The sequence below is a fragment of the Trichomonas vaginalis genome, chromosome V (assembly GCF_026262505.1).
Source record: "Trichomonas vaginalis G3 chromosome V, whole genome shotgun sequence".
In the NCBI taxonomy this organism is placed as follows: domain Eukaryota; phylum Parabasalia; order Trichomonadida; family Trichomonadidae; genus Trichomonas; species Trichomonas vaginalis.
In genome coordinates, this window is record NC_067207.1 from 15,642,446 (window position 1) to 15,660,903 (window position 18,458).

At 34.4% G+C, this 18,458-nt stretch overlaps 10 protein-coding genes and 3 pseudogenes across 13 annotated transcripts, besides 1 other annotated feature; 6 read left to right on the top strand and 7 right to left on the bottom strand.

Moving 5' to 3' along the window:
* Window positions 1–693: 693 nt before the first annotated feature.
* On the top strand, window positions 694–1,056 carry TVAGG3_0342740 (uncharacterized protein; the record flags this gene model as incomplete). The annotated part of the gene is made up of 1 exon (XM_001313666.1): window positions 694–1,056. The coding sequence occupies one exon, from the start codon at window positions 694–696 to the stop codon at window positions 1,054–1,056; it is 363 nt and encodes a 120-aa protein (XP_001313667.1).
* Window positions 1,057–1,074: 18 nt separating this feature from the next.
* Window positions 1,075–1,317, top strand: TVAGG3_0342750 (serine threonine-protein phosphatase family; the record flags this gene model as incomplete). The annotated part of the gene is made up of 1 exon (XM_051230788.1): window positions 1,075–1,317. The coding sequence occupies one exon, from the start codon at window positions 1,075–1,077 to the stop codon at window positions 1,315–1,317; it is 243 nt and encodes an 80-aa protein (XP_051100518.1).
* Window positions 1,318–2,937: 1,620 nt separating this feature from the next.
* Window positions 2,938–18,458: part of a mobile genetic element that runs on past the window's edge.
* On the top strand, window positions 5,997–7,619 carry TVAGG3_0342770 (annotated as a pseudogene). The gene has a single exon. A coding segment is annotated over exon 1 (1,623 nt).
* On the top strand, window positions 8,594–9,245 carry TVAGG3_0342780 (organellar and viral DNA polymerase type B; the record flags this gene model as incomplete). Its single annotated transcript, XM_051230789.1, has 1 exon — window positions 8,594–9,245. A coding segment is annotated over one exon (652 nt), but the record flags the coding sequence as incomplete, so codon positions are not given.
* TVAGG3_0342790 (uncharacterized protein) lies at window positions 11,458–11,892 on the top strand (the record flags this gene model as incomplete). The annotated part of the gene is made up of 1 exon (XM_051230790.1): window positions 11,458–11,892. The coding sequence occupies one exon, from the start codon at window positions 11,458–11,460 to the stop codon at window positions 11,890–11,892; it is 435 nt and encodes a 144-aa protein (XP_051100520.1).
* TVAGG3_0342800 (protein of unknown function, DUF4106 family) lies at window positions 12,375–12,824 on the bottom strand (the record flags this gene model as incomplete). Its single annotated transcript, XM_051230791.1, has 1 exon — window positions 12,375–12,824. One exon carries the CDS (start codon window positions 12,822–12,824, stop codon window positions 12,375–12,377), a length of 450 nt encoding a protein of 149 aa, XP_051100521.1.
* TVAGG3_0342810 (uncharacterized protein) lies at window positions 13,581–13,733 on the top strand (the record flags this gene model as incomplete). The annotated part of the gene is made up of 1 exon (XM_051230792.1): window positions 13,581–13,733. A coding segment is annotated over one exon (153 nt), but the record flags the coding sequence as incomplete, so codon positions are not given.
* On the bottom strand, window positions 13,750–14,169 carry TVAGG3_0342820 (protein of unknown function, DUF4108 family; the record flags this gene model as incomplete). Its single annotated transcript, XM_051230793.1, has 1 exon — window positions 13,750–14,169. The coding sequence occupies one exon, from the start codon at window positions 14,167–14,169 to the stop codon at window positions 13,750–13,752; it is 420 nt and encodes a 139-aa protein (XP_051100523.1).
* Window positions 14,207–14,557, bottom strand: TVAGG3_0342830 (Poxvirus D5 protein-like family; the record flags this gene model as incomplete). Its single annotated transcript, XM_051230794.1, has 1 exon — window positions 14,207–14,557. The coding sequence occupies one exon, from the start codon at window positions 14,555–14,557 to the stop codon at window positions 14,207–14,209; it is 351 nt and encodes a 116-aa protein (XP_051100524.1).
* On the bottom strand, window positions 14,859–15,441 carry TVAGG3_0342840 (uncharacterized protein; the record flags this gene model as incomplete). The annotated part of the gene is made up of 1 exon (XM_051230795.1): window positions 14,859–15,441. A coding segment is annotated over one exon (583 nt), but the record flags the coding sequence as incomplete, so codon positions are not given.
* Window positions 15,470–16,276, bottom strand: TVAGG3_0342850 (uncharacterized protein; the record flags this gene model as incomplete). The annotated part of the gene is made up of 1 exon (XM_051230796.1): window positions 15,470–16,276. The coding sequence occupies one exon, from the start codon at window positions 16,274–16,276 to the stop codon at window positions 15,470–15,472; it is 807 nt and encodes a 268-aa protein (XP_051100526.1).
* On the bottom strand, window positions 16,279–16,813 carry TVAGG3_0342860 (annotated as a pseudogene). Its single transcript has one exon. A coding segment is annotated over exon 1 (535 nt).
* On the bottom strand, window positions 17,330–18,454 carry TVAGG3_0342870 (annotated as a pseudogene). Its single transcript has one exon. A coding segment is annotated over exon 1 (1,125 nt).

Sequence of the window (18,458 nt, forward strand, 5' to 3'; positions counted from 1 at the left end):
GTAAGATGGAACGTATACCATTAGATAAGAAAAATATTGTGAGAGAGGTTTTGAAAAAAGCAGAATATATAGACTGGGATAGTATATCTGCTAGACTATTATATAGTGGTTCTATAAGAGTTCATGACATTGAAACACTTATGTCAAAAGTTTTATATCTTAACTATACAAATGTTTTCAAAGAGGACATAGAAAAATATATTGAGGGTATAGAGTTTGTGAGATGTCGTTGGACAGAGTTGTATGAAAAATATAAAGACAAGGAAAATATTTTCTTTATAGTGGACCCGCCGTTCTATAACACATGGGATTTTCAATACCAAGTAGACTGGACTTTGAGAGACTCTTTAGAAACTTTAGACGTTTTACATAACTGTCCATGCTTTTACTTTACATCCGATAAAAGTGGTTTGGAAACCGTTATGAGATGGTTAGAGGACATACATGACTATGAGTTTAGATATGACAAGATAGAATATGAGAGAGGTCCTATAAACCGGAGAAAGTGTCATAACAAAGAAATTTTACTAGTAAGTAAATGTGGTTTGAAATAGGACTACTTGTTTTAGGTTTTTTCCATTGTGTCATTTATTTATTTGACGTGGCAGAAAGATATAGAGAATATGAAGATGAACCAATGCCTGCAAATGTCCAGTATATGTACTCGTAAGAGATATTTTTATCTAATATTAAATGGACGCACAGAACTTAGCGAATGCACAGCAACCTGGACAACCAAACCCAGAGAATATTCCAAATGAAGTTAGAATACAAACCGCAATGGCAAACTATGGTCAAGTGCCAACAGATGTACAAATGCAAACTGCCATGTCAAATGACGCTGCGTTAGGTTTGCCACCATGGTATGCAAATATGAGATGGAAAGAGTTTTATACAAACCCTGAAGTGGGATATAAACAACTTTATGCAGATGACGCGAACACAGGAGTTGACCCAGAATATGTTTTCTACCAGAGGAGAAACAGAATGTATGAGCTCCAGTTAAAGAATGCTATGGAACTCAACAGGAAACGTAAGAGACTAGGCGGACATTAGATTTTTACATATAGTAAAATGGGTTTCTTCAGTAGTATTGGAAACTTCTTCAGAAGAGTTGGAAGAGGTATATGGAATGGAATAAAAACCGTAGGAAGAGGAATTTGGAACGGAGTCAAAAATATTGGTAAAAGAGTAGGTCAGTTTGTTGGTATTATACCTAAAGACCCTGAACCAGAAGAACAAGCTCCTGTTATACAACAGCCTGAACCTGCACCACAGTCAAGTTGGCAACCAAATCCAACACCTCAACCGTATTAAAAAATTATATTTTTACCGTTCGATAGTAGTTGTATATGAAACTAAGTTCTAAGTAAAACGCATGGTATAATGGAACTATTCTCTTTCTTCCATCTGTTGTAAACCATACTTGAAAGTCTGAAATACTTCCACTCGGCGGTTCATATAACTTTGTAGGTTTTCGTAAAAGTCATTTGCCAAGCATAAAAAAGAGTTTTGTGCACCAGAAAATGAGCATGACAGCATCTTGTCAAAACATTTTCATATGTTCCATTAATCAAAAGTCCGGGTGTACTGGATATCTGCAGGCTGATTTTAACATCCTCAGAAATCTATACCATGCCAAGTTGTTATATTTTTGTAGAAATATAAACGTTTTCTCCAAGGTCTTCTATTCTATTGATTTTAACAGTTGCATTTTTCCTGTCATATATAATATCGAGATGGTACTCTCCCTCGTCAATGTTATACTGGTTTGCATATTCGATATAGATGTCGTTTATTTTTTTCTTGAAAAGCTTGAAGAGTTGTTTCTAAGTTTACAAGCAAATTCACTTGTAAAAGTTTTCCCTTTCAAATTTCTCATACATACGTTTTTTCTTTGTTTAGTATCGAACTTCAAAACCGACTGTAAATGAAACCATGTACTTCTGAAATGAACTTCATTCTACGAAAGCCAATAGCTTTTGTGACAGATGGGTCTCTTAACCATCTTAACGGGTAGTCAAAACGATAGCCTTCATGCTTTTACGGTCTCTGTCTCAAACTTTGACGACATTAGTAAAAAGTTCATCTAATGGTTTAGTTGTAGCAACTCTTGAATTTTCTTTTTCTATTGAAAGCATATTTTATCTAGAATAAAAATGTCAAATGAAACAGCGTCTATGAGAGAAATACAACACAACCGACAACTCATTATACAAGCTCTAAATAAGAACACAACAAACTTTTCAAACTATTCTAAGATATCTGAGTCATTGAAAGAAGGAAACTTAAAACTGACATTAAACCCAATGACAGATGAGTTTCTATTTCAAGACAATAAGAACCATACTGTCTGTATAATCAACAAAAGGAACTTTAAACGAGAAACCTATAAAAGAACTTCTTTGAAAGCAGATGTTGACAACAAAGCAGACAAAACATATGTAGACGATGCAATAGCAAAAGAAGAAGAAAGAGCTGACAAAGCTTATGCAACAAAAGAACATACTCATCCTGAACTAGCAGACAAAACATATGTTGACAATAAAAATGTCAAGTGAAGTGACAAGAGCTGAAAACGAATATTCTAAAAAAGACTCATACACATACCATTGCAAATATTGCAAACTTACAAGAAACCTTAAACAGGAAAAGTGACGTTGGACATACACATTCTATATCTGAAATAACAGACTTAAACGTTAGCCTTGAAAGAAAGCAGATAAAAACATATGTTAACGATGAGTTAGCATGTGTGGCTAGTAAGTTTAGAGAGAAAGCAGATAAGGAATATGTGGATGAAAAAGATAACGAAATGAAGAAAGGGTTGACTGGTACCATGAATGGACATCGAAGATTTTAAAAGTAAAGCCGATACAGGATGGGTTTCAGGATGTTTTAGACCTTAAAGCAGATAAAACATATGTTAACGATGAGTTAGAGAAGAAAGCAGATAAGAACCATACACATGAATTCTTCACAACTGTTGGTATAGAAAGTATTGAAGGAACGGTTGAAGAACCTGATGGGGATGTATTATATTGGAAACCTCCTAAACTTTCCACAAGGTTTAACATCGGATGACGACATAACGACGATGAGAAACATTAGATGTAAAGATGTTTATGTCATGAAGGATGAACATAATATTAAATTCACTGCTCAAGATTTATATGAGAAGAAAGCAGACAAGAACCATACACATACAAGTTTTACAACTTTTACAGCAGATGATATTACACTAAACACAACCTTGCCAAGTAAAGCTCCAACAATACCACACGGCAACAAGTCTTGTAGATACTTTGATATCTAATGACAATAGTATTATACATCTAAGACAGGAACTCATGTGCTTAAACAAATTTTGCCGAATCTTATTTACCCGGTTGGCTCTATTTATACGTCAATGAACTCTACCAGACCAGAAGTAGTACTTGGTTTTGGAACTTGGACTCAAATAGTCGACAGGTTTTTGTATTGTGCAAACTCTTCAAAGGAAACAGGTGGAAGTAAAACGATTTCAGGTGAAAACTTACCTGCACACAGTCACTACATAGTTTAAGTACATCTCAAGCAGGTTGGCATAAAGCATAGATTTTGGGATTGGTCAGCAATGAAAAAAGTAAAGGATATGATGTTAAAGACGAAGTTCAGTTTGCTATAAATTGTTTCTGGGGTAACACTCAGGGAGATGGAACCATACACATCGCGTTTCAGGGTATACGCAAACAACGGGACAAAGTAAAGACTACATGCCACCTTACATGACAGTTTACGCATGGTATAGAAATGCTTAGTCGTCATTTTCAACTTCTTTAGCATATTCGTCAGGAGTTGTCTTATATTTGTTAGGAACTGTCTTTGAAAGTATACCACCTTGAACTTTGACAAGTTTGAAACGAGGTCTGACAATAGTAGTTTTATCTTCTGCTTGCAGTCTGTACATTATTGCCATGTTTGCTAAAACTTCATAATATTCTCTTGTATACTTTCTTCTATTTTTACGAACACGAATGTGAGTACCTGTCGGGTTCCCATTGTTGTCATAGTAATAGTATTTTCATATGGGTCGCGTTTAGTATTTCTATTTTTACTTTGTCACCTTTTCTGAAGTTTGAAGCCCGGCATTCTTTCTTGTTTGTCTCTTTTGACTAAATTATTAAATATATAGTCTTTCTCTAAGTCAGGGTTGTTTTTCATTTCTTCGGGGAGTGGTTTCCCAAACCTTTTTTTTTACGGTTATTGTAAAATTTTAAAACTTGTCTCATCTTTGCCATGGAAAGTGTCTATATTTGTCGTCATATGACATTTCATTTGCTTCACCACCTTGTGGTTGGTTTAAGTCTCTTAACATTTTTATACAACGTCAATGAACCAAGAGCAGAATGGTTTTGGTCGACAATGAAAATATTGGTTTACATTATTTTTGAACGCAGATAGTTTTTAATATCGTCTGATTTGAAAGAACTTTCACAGTCAGATGTCAGTTTTGTTGGATGGTATTTGTCAACAAATATTGTCAAAGCTGCTAAGATATCTAAAATATTTTTTGGACTGTAATGGTATGGCTTCACAGTATCTTGTGTTTTGACCGACAAATATTAGCCAGTATGGTGTCCATCTTCTCTATACCTCGGAATGTTTTCCAAGATATCCATTAAACCAAGCATTTGTGTGTGTGAACTAAAGATTTTTACCATGAGTGCTTTTTTTGTTGCCTTAGAAACATAGGGGTCCTTGTTTGGATTCGTCATTTTTTAACCCATAAGAAATGGGTTTATTTGGCGCATTAGCAGGAGTTGCATCCAGATTTTTGCCCCGAGTGGGAACAATAGCCAGAGGTGTATTTGGAGTTGGAAGGAAGATTTTGAGTACATTAGTATACTGAAAGAGAAAGCACAACCTATTATACAAACTGTACAGAAAGGTTGGGGGTAGCACGAGATGCAACAAATCTTATTCCAAATCCTGAAACAAGAGGAAAAGTTCAAGGATGGATGGACAATGTAGGAAGACAAGCAGGAAACTATTATAACAAAGCAAATGACTACTATAACCAAGCAGGGACACTATATGGACCAAGGTGAAAGATTCTTTAACAGAGGATATAACCATGCACAACAATGGGTAAACAATAACCAACCTCAACCGCCTCAAACGTGGGGAATGTAAAGTTTTTTTATTGAGATGAAATGAACAATACAGCATTGAGACAAATGGGTTCCAAGATGGATTTGTCGGCTTCCAGCAGTTACACAACGTGTTTGTCAAGTTCTTCCTATACCTCAGGAAGTTTTAGACCGACTTAAAAAACAACAACAACCAGTTGAAAACAAACCAAACTAAAATTTTTTACTGAGATGAAATGACCGAAGAAGTTGAAACGGTAGATTTGACACCACAAACAAAAAGTTCAGAACCATTGTCAAAACCTGTCAAAGAACTTACAGATGAAGAGAAAAATTCAATAATAGAAAAGTGCCAGGTCTGGAAATACAAACCCTAACTACAAAGTCACTTTTCATAAAAATGGAACGGCTAGTATCTCAAAAAGAAACAGACTCTCACAAATAAATATTGAAGTCTGAAGGAGCTTTCGAGACAACAGATGGAAAAGTTTACTTCACTGACCAACATTCATTATAGAACATCTCATTGACTTAGAGTCGAAATATTCTAAAACTTTACAACAACACAAAAAGTTGAAAGGAAAAACAAAAACAAATGGCATATGATATTTATGAAGATGTTGACGACACAACTGTTCCTGCAAGTGAAGTAAAGTCAGAGGAACCGAAAAGTGACGAAAAACCGATAGAAGAAAGAAAAACCAAAAACTGAAGATAAACCAAAACCAAAGTTTAGTTTCCAAACTAAACCAAGTCAACCTTCATTAGCTGGTATGGGTTGGCGTCAAAGACTTATGGCAGCAGGCGGTTATGTAAAGTAAAGAAAAAAAATTTTTTATTTTTATAAAAATGCTCCCATATAGAATGGATAGAAAATCTGCTAGAATAAAAGCAGAGTTGCAAAGATATGGTTGGAGAGTTTCGAAGAAGTTTAAATATAGGAAGGGAAGACCCATAAAAGTCTATGACAAATTGTCTGGTCTTCGCTACGAAATGGATTTGGAAACAGCACGTGCCAATTATCCAAACAGACTAGAGAGGTTAGAAGAAGAACGTCTTATGGACATGCCTTTCGATGTTAGTGAACCTCAAGTTGAAGGACACGACGGCTTTGCCAGATTCTACTGGAAACATGACGAACAATTGCATCCTTTGAGAAGGAAAAAAGGAAAAGGTGAAGACACACATGCTCCCATGGAAAGAACAAGATATGCATATGAGAAGTACCGTGAAGTTAGAAGTCAAATTACATCTGGTCGAACCTTTACAGTAAACTTTGACGAAGGAAAGAACAAAGAAGGCTTCATGGGTGTACTTGCTGCAATTCATGACGGAAATAAGAAAGGACGCAATCTCAGATTAACCATACCAGATTTGGATGGTCACATTTACTATGCACATGGCAATGAACAAACAGCCGCAAAACTTCTTGACGCTTTCAAGACTACAAAGAGAGAACAAATGGCTGACTCCGACTCAGACATTTTGAATGCAATTGAAGGAATTGCAAGTGTCAAGTTCGAATGGTACCAACCTAACCCTCAAGCAGTCAGACAACATGTTTGTTAGATGAGAAATATGAAGTAAAAACGTTTTTAAAACCATATATTTTTACATATATTAAATGCTTCAGGTTGAAAAACAAAGAACAAAAGTAGCAGATACAAAAACCGTTAGAGACTATATCTTTACAAATGCTGGTAGGACTATTTCAGATGAAGAAATTTCATCCGAGCTTACAGGTTTGACTATCCAATTCGTTGGCTTCAAAGTCCTTCAGATGCAAAGGCAATAGGATTTAGAAGAGTTTTGTTTTCAAATAGAACTAACGCATTTATGTTCGCAGTATATTTTCATGGGCAGTATAAAAGTTCTGATGGTCTAATAGACAAATTTGATGAAATGAGGATCTTTACAGTTCGTTCAGACGAAAGTCTTGAGAAAACTCTAAATGACTTTCAAACTCAAATGAACAAATACTATTGGGAATTTCAAGAAAAATACGCCTCTTTACTAAATGGAACATACTATCTGAAACTAGAATATGACAAGATGAACTCCACCGTTTCATTTCAAAAGATTGAAATTAACCCTCCAAGAGATACAGAGTTTTTATTTTGGAAAGTAGACAAACGTTCTTGGGCACAATTTCTTCGGTTACTAAACCAGAACGAACCATTACCACCAGATGGTCCATTTAAATTTATACATCCACCAGCAGATTTGACAGTTTATAGAAATGTGTTTGACCCTCAAAATGTTATGTGTCATGCAAGTTTCAGTTCAAGCAACAATAGTTTTCTATGTATTGGTAAGGACGTTTATGACTTTGCTTCTAAATTCTACGAACCACCTAGTAACAGTTTCTCTGACTTTCAAGTTTGGTTCACAACAAATGGTGTGCAGCATATAATACCATTGTACTATGACTTTTATCTCGAATTGTCTTTCATATACAACTACGGAAAAGTGCTGAAAAAGTATTGAAAAATACTTTTAGGGTAGAAGGTTTTTAGGTGTCACCAGGTCCCTCGGTCCCTCGGTCCCTCGGTCATTTTAACTTCTCTGAAAAAGTGTGACAACATGACATTTTGACAACAGTCCAGGAAAATGTCAAGACTTCTTCATCGTAAATGTTTTGTCATGACTTCTTCGTATATGTTTTGTCATGACTTCATCTTCGTATATGTTTTGTCAAGACTTCTTCGTAAATGTTTTGAAGAACTGAAGGTGTCACCAGGTCCCTCGGTCCCTCGGTCCCTCGGTCATTTTAACTTCTCTGAAAAAGTGTGACAACATGACATTTTGACAACAGTCCAGGAAAATGTCAAGACTTCTTCATCGTACATGTTTTGTCAAGACTTCTTCGTACATGTTTTGTCATGACTTCTTCGTATATGTTTTGTCACCCGTTGAATTTTGTATAAAAAGCAACCCGCTGTTTTCCGGCGGTTGGTATATTCTTCACAAAATGCTTGTTTTGTCATGACTTCATCGTAAATGTTTTGTCAAGACTTCTTCGTAAATGTTTTGTCAAGACTTCATCGTAAATGTTTTGTCATGACTTCATCGTAAATGTTTTGTCAAGACTTCATCGTAAATGTTTTGTCATGACTTCATCGTAAATGTTTTGTCAAGACTTCTTCGTAAATGTTTTGTCATGACTTCATCGTACATGTTTTGTCAAGACTTCATCGTATATGTTTTGTCAAGACTTCATCGTACATGTTTTGTCATGACTTCATCTTCGTATTCTTTCACCCGTTGAATTTTGTATAAAAAGCAACCGTCGAAATTCTGGCGGTTGGTATATTCTTCACAAAATGCTTGTTTTGAGGTCGAGCCACTTTTGGCTCCACCGTATTTTTCAACCAAAACTCATGAATTTTGACACTTTCACAAAAAACATAAAAAATAAAGTTAGTTTTTTTAAAAAATATTTTTATTTTTATTGTAAGAACATGTTAGCAACAACTTCACCAAACTCTTTAGTCATGAATCCAACATCTATGTTAGTAGAGATGAAAAGCTTCATTCCTTCTTCATATACTTTCGAAACAGAAATCCAGAAGATAAAGCAAGAACTTCTCCAAGGAGATTTAGACTGTAGTGCGAAAGATGAAACAAATGAACAGTATCTTTATGAAATGCAGGACCTGGTGGAACATCTACCTAAACTTCCTGAAATACAACAACAAAAGCTCACTATTCCTGAATTCGATGAAATAGAAGTGAAACCAACTGACTCGGTAGAAATAAAGAAGTTCATTCGTAAGGTAAACTATGAGTTTCTTGGATTTCATTGCAACCACAAAGTCATGGACAAAGATTGCGACATGGTATATTTCATTGACATATATAAATCTGAAGAATTTAAGACCTACGACAACTTTGTTTCGTTAGTTGCAAAATGTGTATGGCAGATAAGAGATAAAGATAGAAGAGGTAAAGTATGGAACGGACAAATAAAACCCGCAACTTTTGAGTTAAAGAAAACCATTTACGCCTTAGTTGTTTTAGCAGGTAAGGTTTCAATGTACAATGCTAAAATGAACCCACAATGTTCAAAATGTAAAGCAGCAATGAAGAAATATAACTACTCCGTCAAAGAGATAGAACGTATGAGAAACGACTATGCTGACTTAAAGAAAGAAGTAGAAAAGCCAGCAGAAAACAAAATGGACATGTTAGAATTTCTGAACAAAAACTATCCAACTGCTGACGATTTCCTTCTATCTGATGTCAAGAAGAAATATAAAGAAACCTTCGGCATAGTTAAAACTTTTGACATACTGACAGAAGAAATAGAAGCTACAAAACTGTTTAAAGTCATGAACCATCACAACATATACCATGTAAAACGCTTGTGAAACATATACGAAGAAGTTTATTTCCTGGACTGTTGTCAAAATGTCATGTTGTCACCATTTTCAAAAAGATGTTAGTTGACCGAGTGACCTGGTGACACCTAAAAACCATCTACCCTAAAATCGTGAAAAAAATGACCAAATTTCATTATATAACTGTTATTTTTTTACGAAGAGAACTTTAACACTTCGTAAAAAAATCCCTGAAATCATATCTTTTATACAAGATAAATGAAAAAAAATTGCGATTTAGACTTTTTTTGGTCTTGCATAAAACTCATGAAAATCGTGAAAAAATGACCAAATTTCATTATATAACTGTTATTTTTTTACCAAGAGAACTTTAACACTTCGTCAAAAAAATCCCTGAAATCGTGAAAAAATGACCAAATTTCATTATATAACTGTTATTTTTTTACGAAGAGAACTTTGACACTTCGTCAAAAAAATCCCTGAAATCATATCTTTTATACATGAAAATCGTAAAAAATTGCGAGTAGGGAAAAAAACCTGGTCGCCTAAAACTCATGAAAATCGTGAAAAAATGACCAAATTTCATTATATAACTGTTATTTTTTTACCAAGAGAACTTTAACACTTCGTCAAAAAAATCCCTAAAATCGTGAAAAAAATGACCAAATTTCATTATATAACTGTTATTTTTTTACCAAGAGAACTTTGACACTTCGTAAAAAAATCCCTGAAATCATATCTTTTATACATGAAAATCGTAAAAAATTGCGATTTAGACTTTTTTTGGTCTTGCATAAAACTCATGAAAATCGTAAAAAAATGACCAAATTTCATGAATTTCCTTAAGATACAAAATAGAAAAAATAAAGTTAGTTTTTTAAAAAAAAATTTTTTTATTTTGTATGTAAGAAACAGAAAATGACAAACACTGAGTTTGAAATAGTTAGAAAGATAGACAATGACACCAAAGTGGTTAGAATTGGTGATTTAAACGTAAGATACTCAAAGAAATACAAGAATATTCTTTGTCAGACATTTTATCTCCATCTGGAAAGAGAGCAATCGACTGGGTTAGAATTGCTTCTAGTCAGAAAATTTTGACAAGAAATCCTGAGCTTATGATATCAGTAGCATTTCATGGAACAAGAGCATATCTTATAGACAAAAGTCTTAACCAATAGTTTTGTTATGGATTGACCCAGTTGTTGGATATAACTTCATAACATATGGTTCATTCGATACTGAACGTTGCAGTGAGGGCTTACTTTACATCGTTCAGAAACCGAAGGACTTCAATACAAAAAGATATAAGATAGGAAGAACATATAATATAACTAAAAGATATGACAGTATAGTCAATAGAGTTAAGGTTGTGTTCGTTAACGATATGAGAGCTGCTGAAACAGAACTACTTGAAAAGTTTGAGAAAATGTATGGTGCTCCCACGAAAGGTAAAGAAACGTTTGAAGTAGATGAGATAGGTAAAGCTATAAAATTATTTGACGAAGTTGCTGAAAAATACATGTAAAGCGTTTATTTTTGGTCTTTTGTGAAAGTCAGGAAATAACGCTAATTTTTTATAAAATATTTTTTTTATTTTGTATGTAAGGACAGATATGTCAACAACAGAGAACACAACAACTGCTATCGTTCATGAAGACATAAATGAAGAATACGAGTGGGTTCAGTTTAACAAACAGTTACGTCTCATTCGTTCGGTCAAAGACGATATGTACCAAATGCAAAGTATTTTGACAGCATGTTTTGCTCCAGATACCAAACATACAGACGATTGGTTCAAAAACCAACAGACAAAAGAACTTTTGAGCGAAGCACAGCGACCCCGACTTTTTCCGGGGTCGCCAAAACTCTATGAAAATCGTAAAAATTTGCCAAATGGTTTGAGAGGTTGGTATGTACATAGACTTCTTGTAAATGCTGTTGCAATGTGGGCTTCACCTCGTTATGCTTGGTATATTTTCATGATGTTAGATGAAATTCATAGACAAGAACGTGAAGAGATGGAAAACAAGCTTGAAGCAAAAGACAAAAGCCTTCAGAAAAGAATACCACGTTCGGTACCAAAAGGAAAGGAAAAGAACTATAAGTATATGATTTATACTGAAGAGATGGAGAAAGAAGAAGACAGAGATATGGTTATGTTGCATTTAGTCAGAAGAAACAACAAAAGCTTTTACGACCTTGCTAAGATTTACAAATCTGACAGAAATTGGTTCTATCGCGAAAACTTACCGATTTCAATGACACCAAATGAAGATGTGAAACAAATAGTTCAAGATACGTTACCTCAAACACACTATGATATTAAAGGTTGTACAATACTTACCTTCAAAGAAGATTTGCCGCTACTGAAAGAAAAAATAACAGAGTATTTTGACAACTTCAAACAAGTAGAGTAGATGAACCATTTATTTTTGGTCTTGACTTCAGATGGCTCAGGTAGCTCTATAAGGTCAATTGTCTTGTCAAATCCTTCTGGCATTCCGAGTCCTTCCATCCGACATTCCAAGTCCTTCCTTCCAACAAGAAAAAAATTTCCCGACAACAGGAAAAAAATTTCCCGACAACTGGAAAAAAATTTCCTGACAACTGGAAAAAAATTTCCTGTTGTTCGTCCGTAAACCATTCAAATTTTCGAAAATTGAGAACTTTTTGGTCGAACGACAGAAAAAATTTTTCCTTCAGACAGGAAAAAAATTTCCCGACAACTGGAAAAAAATTTCCCGACAACTGGAAAAGTTCTTCCATCCAACAGGAAAAGTTCTTCCTTCCGACAGGACACAAACGAATGTCCGACGTACCACCAACCGAGTCCATTCCAAAGCCAGAAGAACCGAAAGCTGCAGCACCACAACAGACTAAGACTAAACACTTACATTTTTTACGCTTGACTTTTTACAATTTGAACTTTGTTTGCGTAGATGTGAATTCTGAAAGAAGTATGAGGGTCTTGTATGACTTTGTACTTCTCCCATAGTTCATGTCTGTCAAACTTACCTGCCATGGACTCTTTCATAAGTTCCATGAAATCGTCTTCGGACAATCCGGGGAAAAGTACAATGTCAGTAAGTATTCTCTTTACATCCTTACTTAAACTCTTTGCTGTCTGTACACAAATGACAACTGAAATGTTAAAGTGTCTGAGCTTCTTAAGAATTCGACACATGTCTTGTTCTCTATTCTTTAACAAAGGATGAGAGGCGAAATCATCTAAGATAAGAAGACATCTGTGAGGGTAAGTCTTCCAATCGTAAGATTGCAATTTCTTCGAAATGTATTCTATCTCTTTCTGTTTGTTTCTGAAGTGTTTCTTCTCTAATATTCTCTGCATTTCCTCATTTGGGTCTTTAAACTTCGAATTTATATACTCATTTATAGCATTGTACTTCAAAACTCTTCTTTGGTACTTCTTTATCCAATCTAACAACTCAGAGTCTTTTATACATACTAACTTAGACTTCTTTATAATATCTTTGAACGAATTGACGGTTTGGTCAAATTGACCAGAAGTACTACAAATGACAACTAACTCATAGAATGGGTTCTTCTCATCTAGTTCTTGTTGTTGTGCAGCCATTTTAAGATAAGTGAAAGTCTTACCCGACCCAGGTGGTGCAATTAGACCTGTTATACCATTCTGAGCAAATAAGAACTTGTCATGTATGGGTTTTATCTGAGCATTTTCCAACTTCCTCTTGTTCTTGTTTAAAACATTCTCAAATTTTTTGTCAATGTCAGCAAACTTTTTTTCTAACATATTTTTAGAAAAATTAAAATTTTTATCTTTTAGAAAATGTCTAGCGATTTCGCCATCTATATTCGAGACAAGCTTTTCGACAGCAAAACATCTGTCGACCATAAAATCTTACATAGTGTAAACAAGAAAGGTGAATTTGTTCTAAAGTTCTGTTTCTGGGAATATGACAAGAACCATAAAACATTAAGCAGAGAAGTCTTAAAATTTGTCAATGACAGACTTGTTGACAGAGATGACGCCTCTTGGAGAGATGAAGTCCAACAAAACTTCTTAGAATGCAAAGAAGACACATGCACTGTTCTTGAAGATGAAATAGAAAACAGAATAGAAGAGCTATTAAAGGACAAAGAACTTTTACAAAAATATGGTTCTGAGAAGTTTGACATAACTCCACCAGAAAAGAAGAAGAGAGAAAAGAAAGAAAAGAAAGTAGAAGAAGAGAAGAAAGAACCTGAACCAGAGAAGAAGAAATTTGACATGTAAAAATAAAATTTTATTTTTAGAACATTTCTGGGTCAATGTCAATGTTCTCTTCCTCTTTAGGAGCAAACACTGGCTTAGACTCTAAAATCTTTTTACCCAATTTACCTTGAACTTCTACAACTTTAGACTCATAATATTCATAGTCGTCTGCTTTCTTTGGTTCATAAGGTATAACAAGTTTGTATGCTTTACCTTCTTCGAGTTTTGAGAACCTTCTGTCAAAACTTTCTTTGACTGCTAACAAACCTTCTATGTCTAAGTCTTCAAATTTCGCACCATTTTTAGTCACAATAGCAAACTTAACTGGTTCGATGTTCCAAACTTTGCTGAATGAAGACTTTTCAAAATGGTAGAAGTAAACATTCAAATATGTGAATGGGTCTAGTTCTTCTTTAAGTCCTGACATGTACTTGTTTACTGAGATGAATTTTGTCATCTTTTCTATCGGATAAAAAAAATATTTTTTTTAAAATTTACTCAGAAAAATTTTTCTTTGTATATACACCATTCTGAACATCTAAAAGACTTTTGACATTTGCCAAGAATGTTCGTTTAGACGCTGTCATATAACCATACTCTTGACAATATTGTTTATACGAGTCGTACAATGACCTTTCATCTAAACACTCAAAGTCAGTTTCATCTATGAACAGTTCATATACACTCTTGTTTGCTTCTAACAATGTTTGTCTCTCTTCGGTATGTGGAATTTGTCTTGGATTGAACTTTGAAATATCTAATGTCATGAAATATGAGAACAAGTGGTTGTAAAAGTCAGATGTCAAAGTTTCTGCTAAGTCGTCAAAATATTCTGTATCTTGCATATGAGAATCTGACGTTCTGACAACTACATATCTTCTGTCAGAACTTTCTAACTTCATCGGAACAGCATTGTTTGAAACCATAATGAAATTTGCAACATTTTCACAAACTCTTTGGTCTTTATATTTTCTTTCAACAACTCCAACTTTGTCTGTTATAAGACTCTTCAAAGCATCTGAGTTTAAAACTTTTGTTGTATCTATACTTTGAAGTTCGTTACAACTATAAGTTTCATATTCTCTATTGAAGAGTTAAATTTACCGCAGATGTTTTCTAAGTTTGTCATATTCGGATTCGAATAACCTTCTAACAGTTTGCACAAAATATCTGTAAAGAATGTGTTCTTACCTGTTCCTTGTTTTCCAATTATAATGAGAGCAGTTTCATTTTTAGCACTTGGATGTTGTAAGATGTTTGCAAACCAACATAAGATATACTCATAGACTCTTTCGTTTCCATTGCATATAATTTCTTTGACATGGTCTAACCAAGCTTCTATAATATTTTCTTTCCATTCTACTTGTTCGTATTTATATCCAGTGAAGATAGAATAGAAGTTTGGAGAAGGTGTATAGAACTTTATACCTCGAACTGAAAAATCTTCTAACTTTGACAATAAGATATCCCAAGCATCTAACATCTTCATGCCAACTTGTACAACTTTTATTTTCTTAAGTTTCTGTTTACATTCTTGTTCTGAAACTATTGTTGCTCTTGGTTTGTTAAAGACTACATCCCATTCTTTCATAACATAACATTCTGGGGCAGAGTCGACATAAATGACTAAACGTTTCAAATTCTCGACTGCTTTGTTATAGTCTCGAAATGGACACATATTTCTGAATGCTTGGAAGTCATAAAAATCTGAAACATCTATTCTGTACATTTTTATAAAAATAAAAAAAATATTTTTTTTATTCTTGAGCTATTTGTTGCATTTGTTGTTCTTGAGCTATTTGTTGTTCTTGAGCTATTTGTTGTTGAAGTTGTTCTTGTAATACAATACTTTCACCAGTTGCATCTTCCAATTCGAAACTTTCTGCCGTCATTGACAAATACATAGGACATAAAAGTTTTACAGGAACAAAGTTTGCGTCAACTAAGGTTAAGTTTATGTTTGCTAAAGTGTTTGAGTTTACTAAAGCTGAAAACTCTGCATTCGAATGAACAATAGGCAAACCAGCAGAGAAAGTGTTGTTTATACGCATAAGTATCTTTTGGTCATAGTAGTTTCTGTCGACATTCGAATAACACTTTGAACCTAAGTTTGAAACAATATATAAAATAGGTGTACTTAAAGTCAATGGAACAGACATTCCTTGTATGACACCTTTTCCTGTTATAGGAAACTGTTGGTAGTAAAAACCAGATATAAGTTTTGTATTATAGCTCATATTGTTTATAGTAAACTCAGTCGGACATCCAAACATAATGAAACCTGCTCTAGTTGCAGCACATGTTACACTCGTCCTTAAAGTATTAAATAAGTCAACAAAACCTGTTGGTGGTATATCTGAGTAAGTATCTTCAAAGGAGTATTTTTTACCATTCACAACAATAAAATCTTCTGGTGTCAAAAGAGCAAAACAAGCTTTAGTCGTCATTGTGTTTAAGGTTAGTTTACAATATCGTCCTTGAGGACTTTGTAAGTTTGTTGTTATAGAATTATATGACTCAGGGTTTTTAGTCGTAATAGTATAAACCATTGTGTCTTCTGCCATTTTTAGCAAATAAATTTTAATGAAATGTTGTGGTCGTCAAATATTTTTATAACGTCTGGGAAACTATATTTTAAGTTCAACGTTTCACCCTTTCATAACGTATATCTTGTCAATGACATTATATGAAACACCACAACAACTAACGTCGGGTTCTATTTCTTTGATGTTTATATCGTCTGCCTCTGTCAAAAGTTTCAATAGTTCTTTCAAAACTTCATGAGGTGCAATGACATATGAGTTCACTTTTACAGGGTTGTGTTCGACCAAGTTTAACATTATACCTAAAGCTTGACAAATCTTCTCCTGAGTTTGAAGTTTGTCTTTCAGTTGTTGGTAGTCGTTTCGAATATCTGCAACAGAACTTAAGTCTCTGCTAACTTCAGGGTATGTTGGTTGTTCTTTTACAGGAACAATTGTTATACCATCTTCGTCTTCGTATGGTTTCCCCACTTCAACATCTCTTTCTTTGACATTGACAATAACACTTTGACTGTTTGTTTGAGTTGGTGAATTTAACTTCACATCTGCCACCGCCATTAAACCTTTTGAAACACTTACGCTTCTATTTTTCGGAAATGACATTTTACTTAGAATAAAAAGATGGACGTATTCGGATATCTCTTCGAATTGAAGCAAAACAAAGTTTACACACACAAACAATACAAATACATTGACAGAATAGTTCTTTATACAAACAATGGTAAATGTTATAGAATAGCAGTCTTTGCTGAACCAAAATATTTTCATAAAGCAAAGAAAGTTGGTATAACTGAAATGGTGAAAGTTCTTGAAGCAGACAAAAATATAACAACAAAACTTACAGATATTTCTAAAGGTAAGTTTATAATACAATTTTATGTCAAAACTGGCGTACTGTCAATATTTGACGGAGAGAAGTCAGTTCAAGAACAACTTACTGACCTGCTGCCAAAATCTGCTCGATGGAAGCTGTCGTTATGCCAATCTGAGGAGCCCCAGCAGGTTTCATCGAACGAATCTTCAAAAGAGCATCTTCCGTGAAAAGTGCTATTGGTTTTGTAAACTTCTTTGCTTTCAATTCATCTGGACCGTCTCTGTCACCAGTATATTGTATTTGTACAGTACCAACAGTTGAAATACCACCCATAAAGTCTTCTGAGTCAGCAAATGGAATGCCAAGCCAAAAGTTTGAACGGTCTCCATTTGTATATTGAGTTTTTTGACCTCCTGTATGAGTCCATACTTTCACATATGGCATAATAGAACTTTGCATTTCAGGGTTAATGGTTGTTGTGAAGTTGTTGTTAAAGTTCATAGCATCTAATGTCAAGTTGTATGACCTCATATCCTCAACTGTAGAATATTCTTCTCTTGGATAATATTTGCCATCTATGTTTATATGATATTTAATACCGGGGTTGTAGAAACAAGAATAGTCATTTATAGTTCGTCTGAAAAGAACAAACATAGTATCTGCATGTTTCATTGCAGTTGTTAAAGCAATATCTGTTCTTGCACCTGGGTCAGCACTTTGGTTTCCAACTTCACCTGCAAAGTCTTTGACAGATATTTGGTGTATAGGGAACATAAGTGGAACTGCAATATATTTGGCAGCTAAAGCATTTGAAATATCTGGGTCCAACATATAGACTGCAAGTCTGCTTTCTATTCTCTTGCATTCAAATTTTTCGCATGTAAATTAACTGGGTCCCAAGCAGTTCCAGCAGCATTGAAATAATAGTTTACTTCAGTGTTGAGGTTTGAGAAACCAAAGTCTAAGTCAACTTTGTCTTTGCAAAATTCGGCGAATGACGTTTGATTTGCTCCCTTTACGTCTGTAAGAGTGAATGGGTCTTGTGTTGGTGCAATGACTAAGTTATTTTTGCTTGGAGTAAGTTCGATAGAAATTTTTCCTGCCCAGTTTGGCAAGTATCTTAAAAACCTGAAGATGAGGAAAGATGACAAAGGAACTCTAAGTTTCAGTTTTACTTTGGTTACTGCTGCTGCAGTTTGTCCAGAAAGGTCAACATAAACTCCTGGAACGTTAGGGTCAAGTCTTCTTATTTTCTCAATAGTTGCATATTGGTCTGTTTGTTCTCTAGCTTGTGGTTGTACTGAGTTTCTCAAAGCGAACCATTCATAGTTTGCCCATGTTACTGTTTGAACTAAGTCAGAGTTAGAATATATCTTATATCCCATGAAA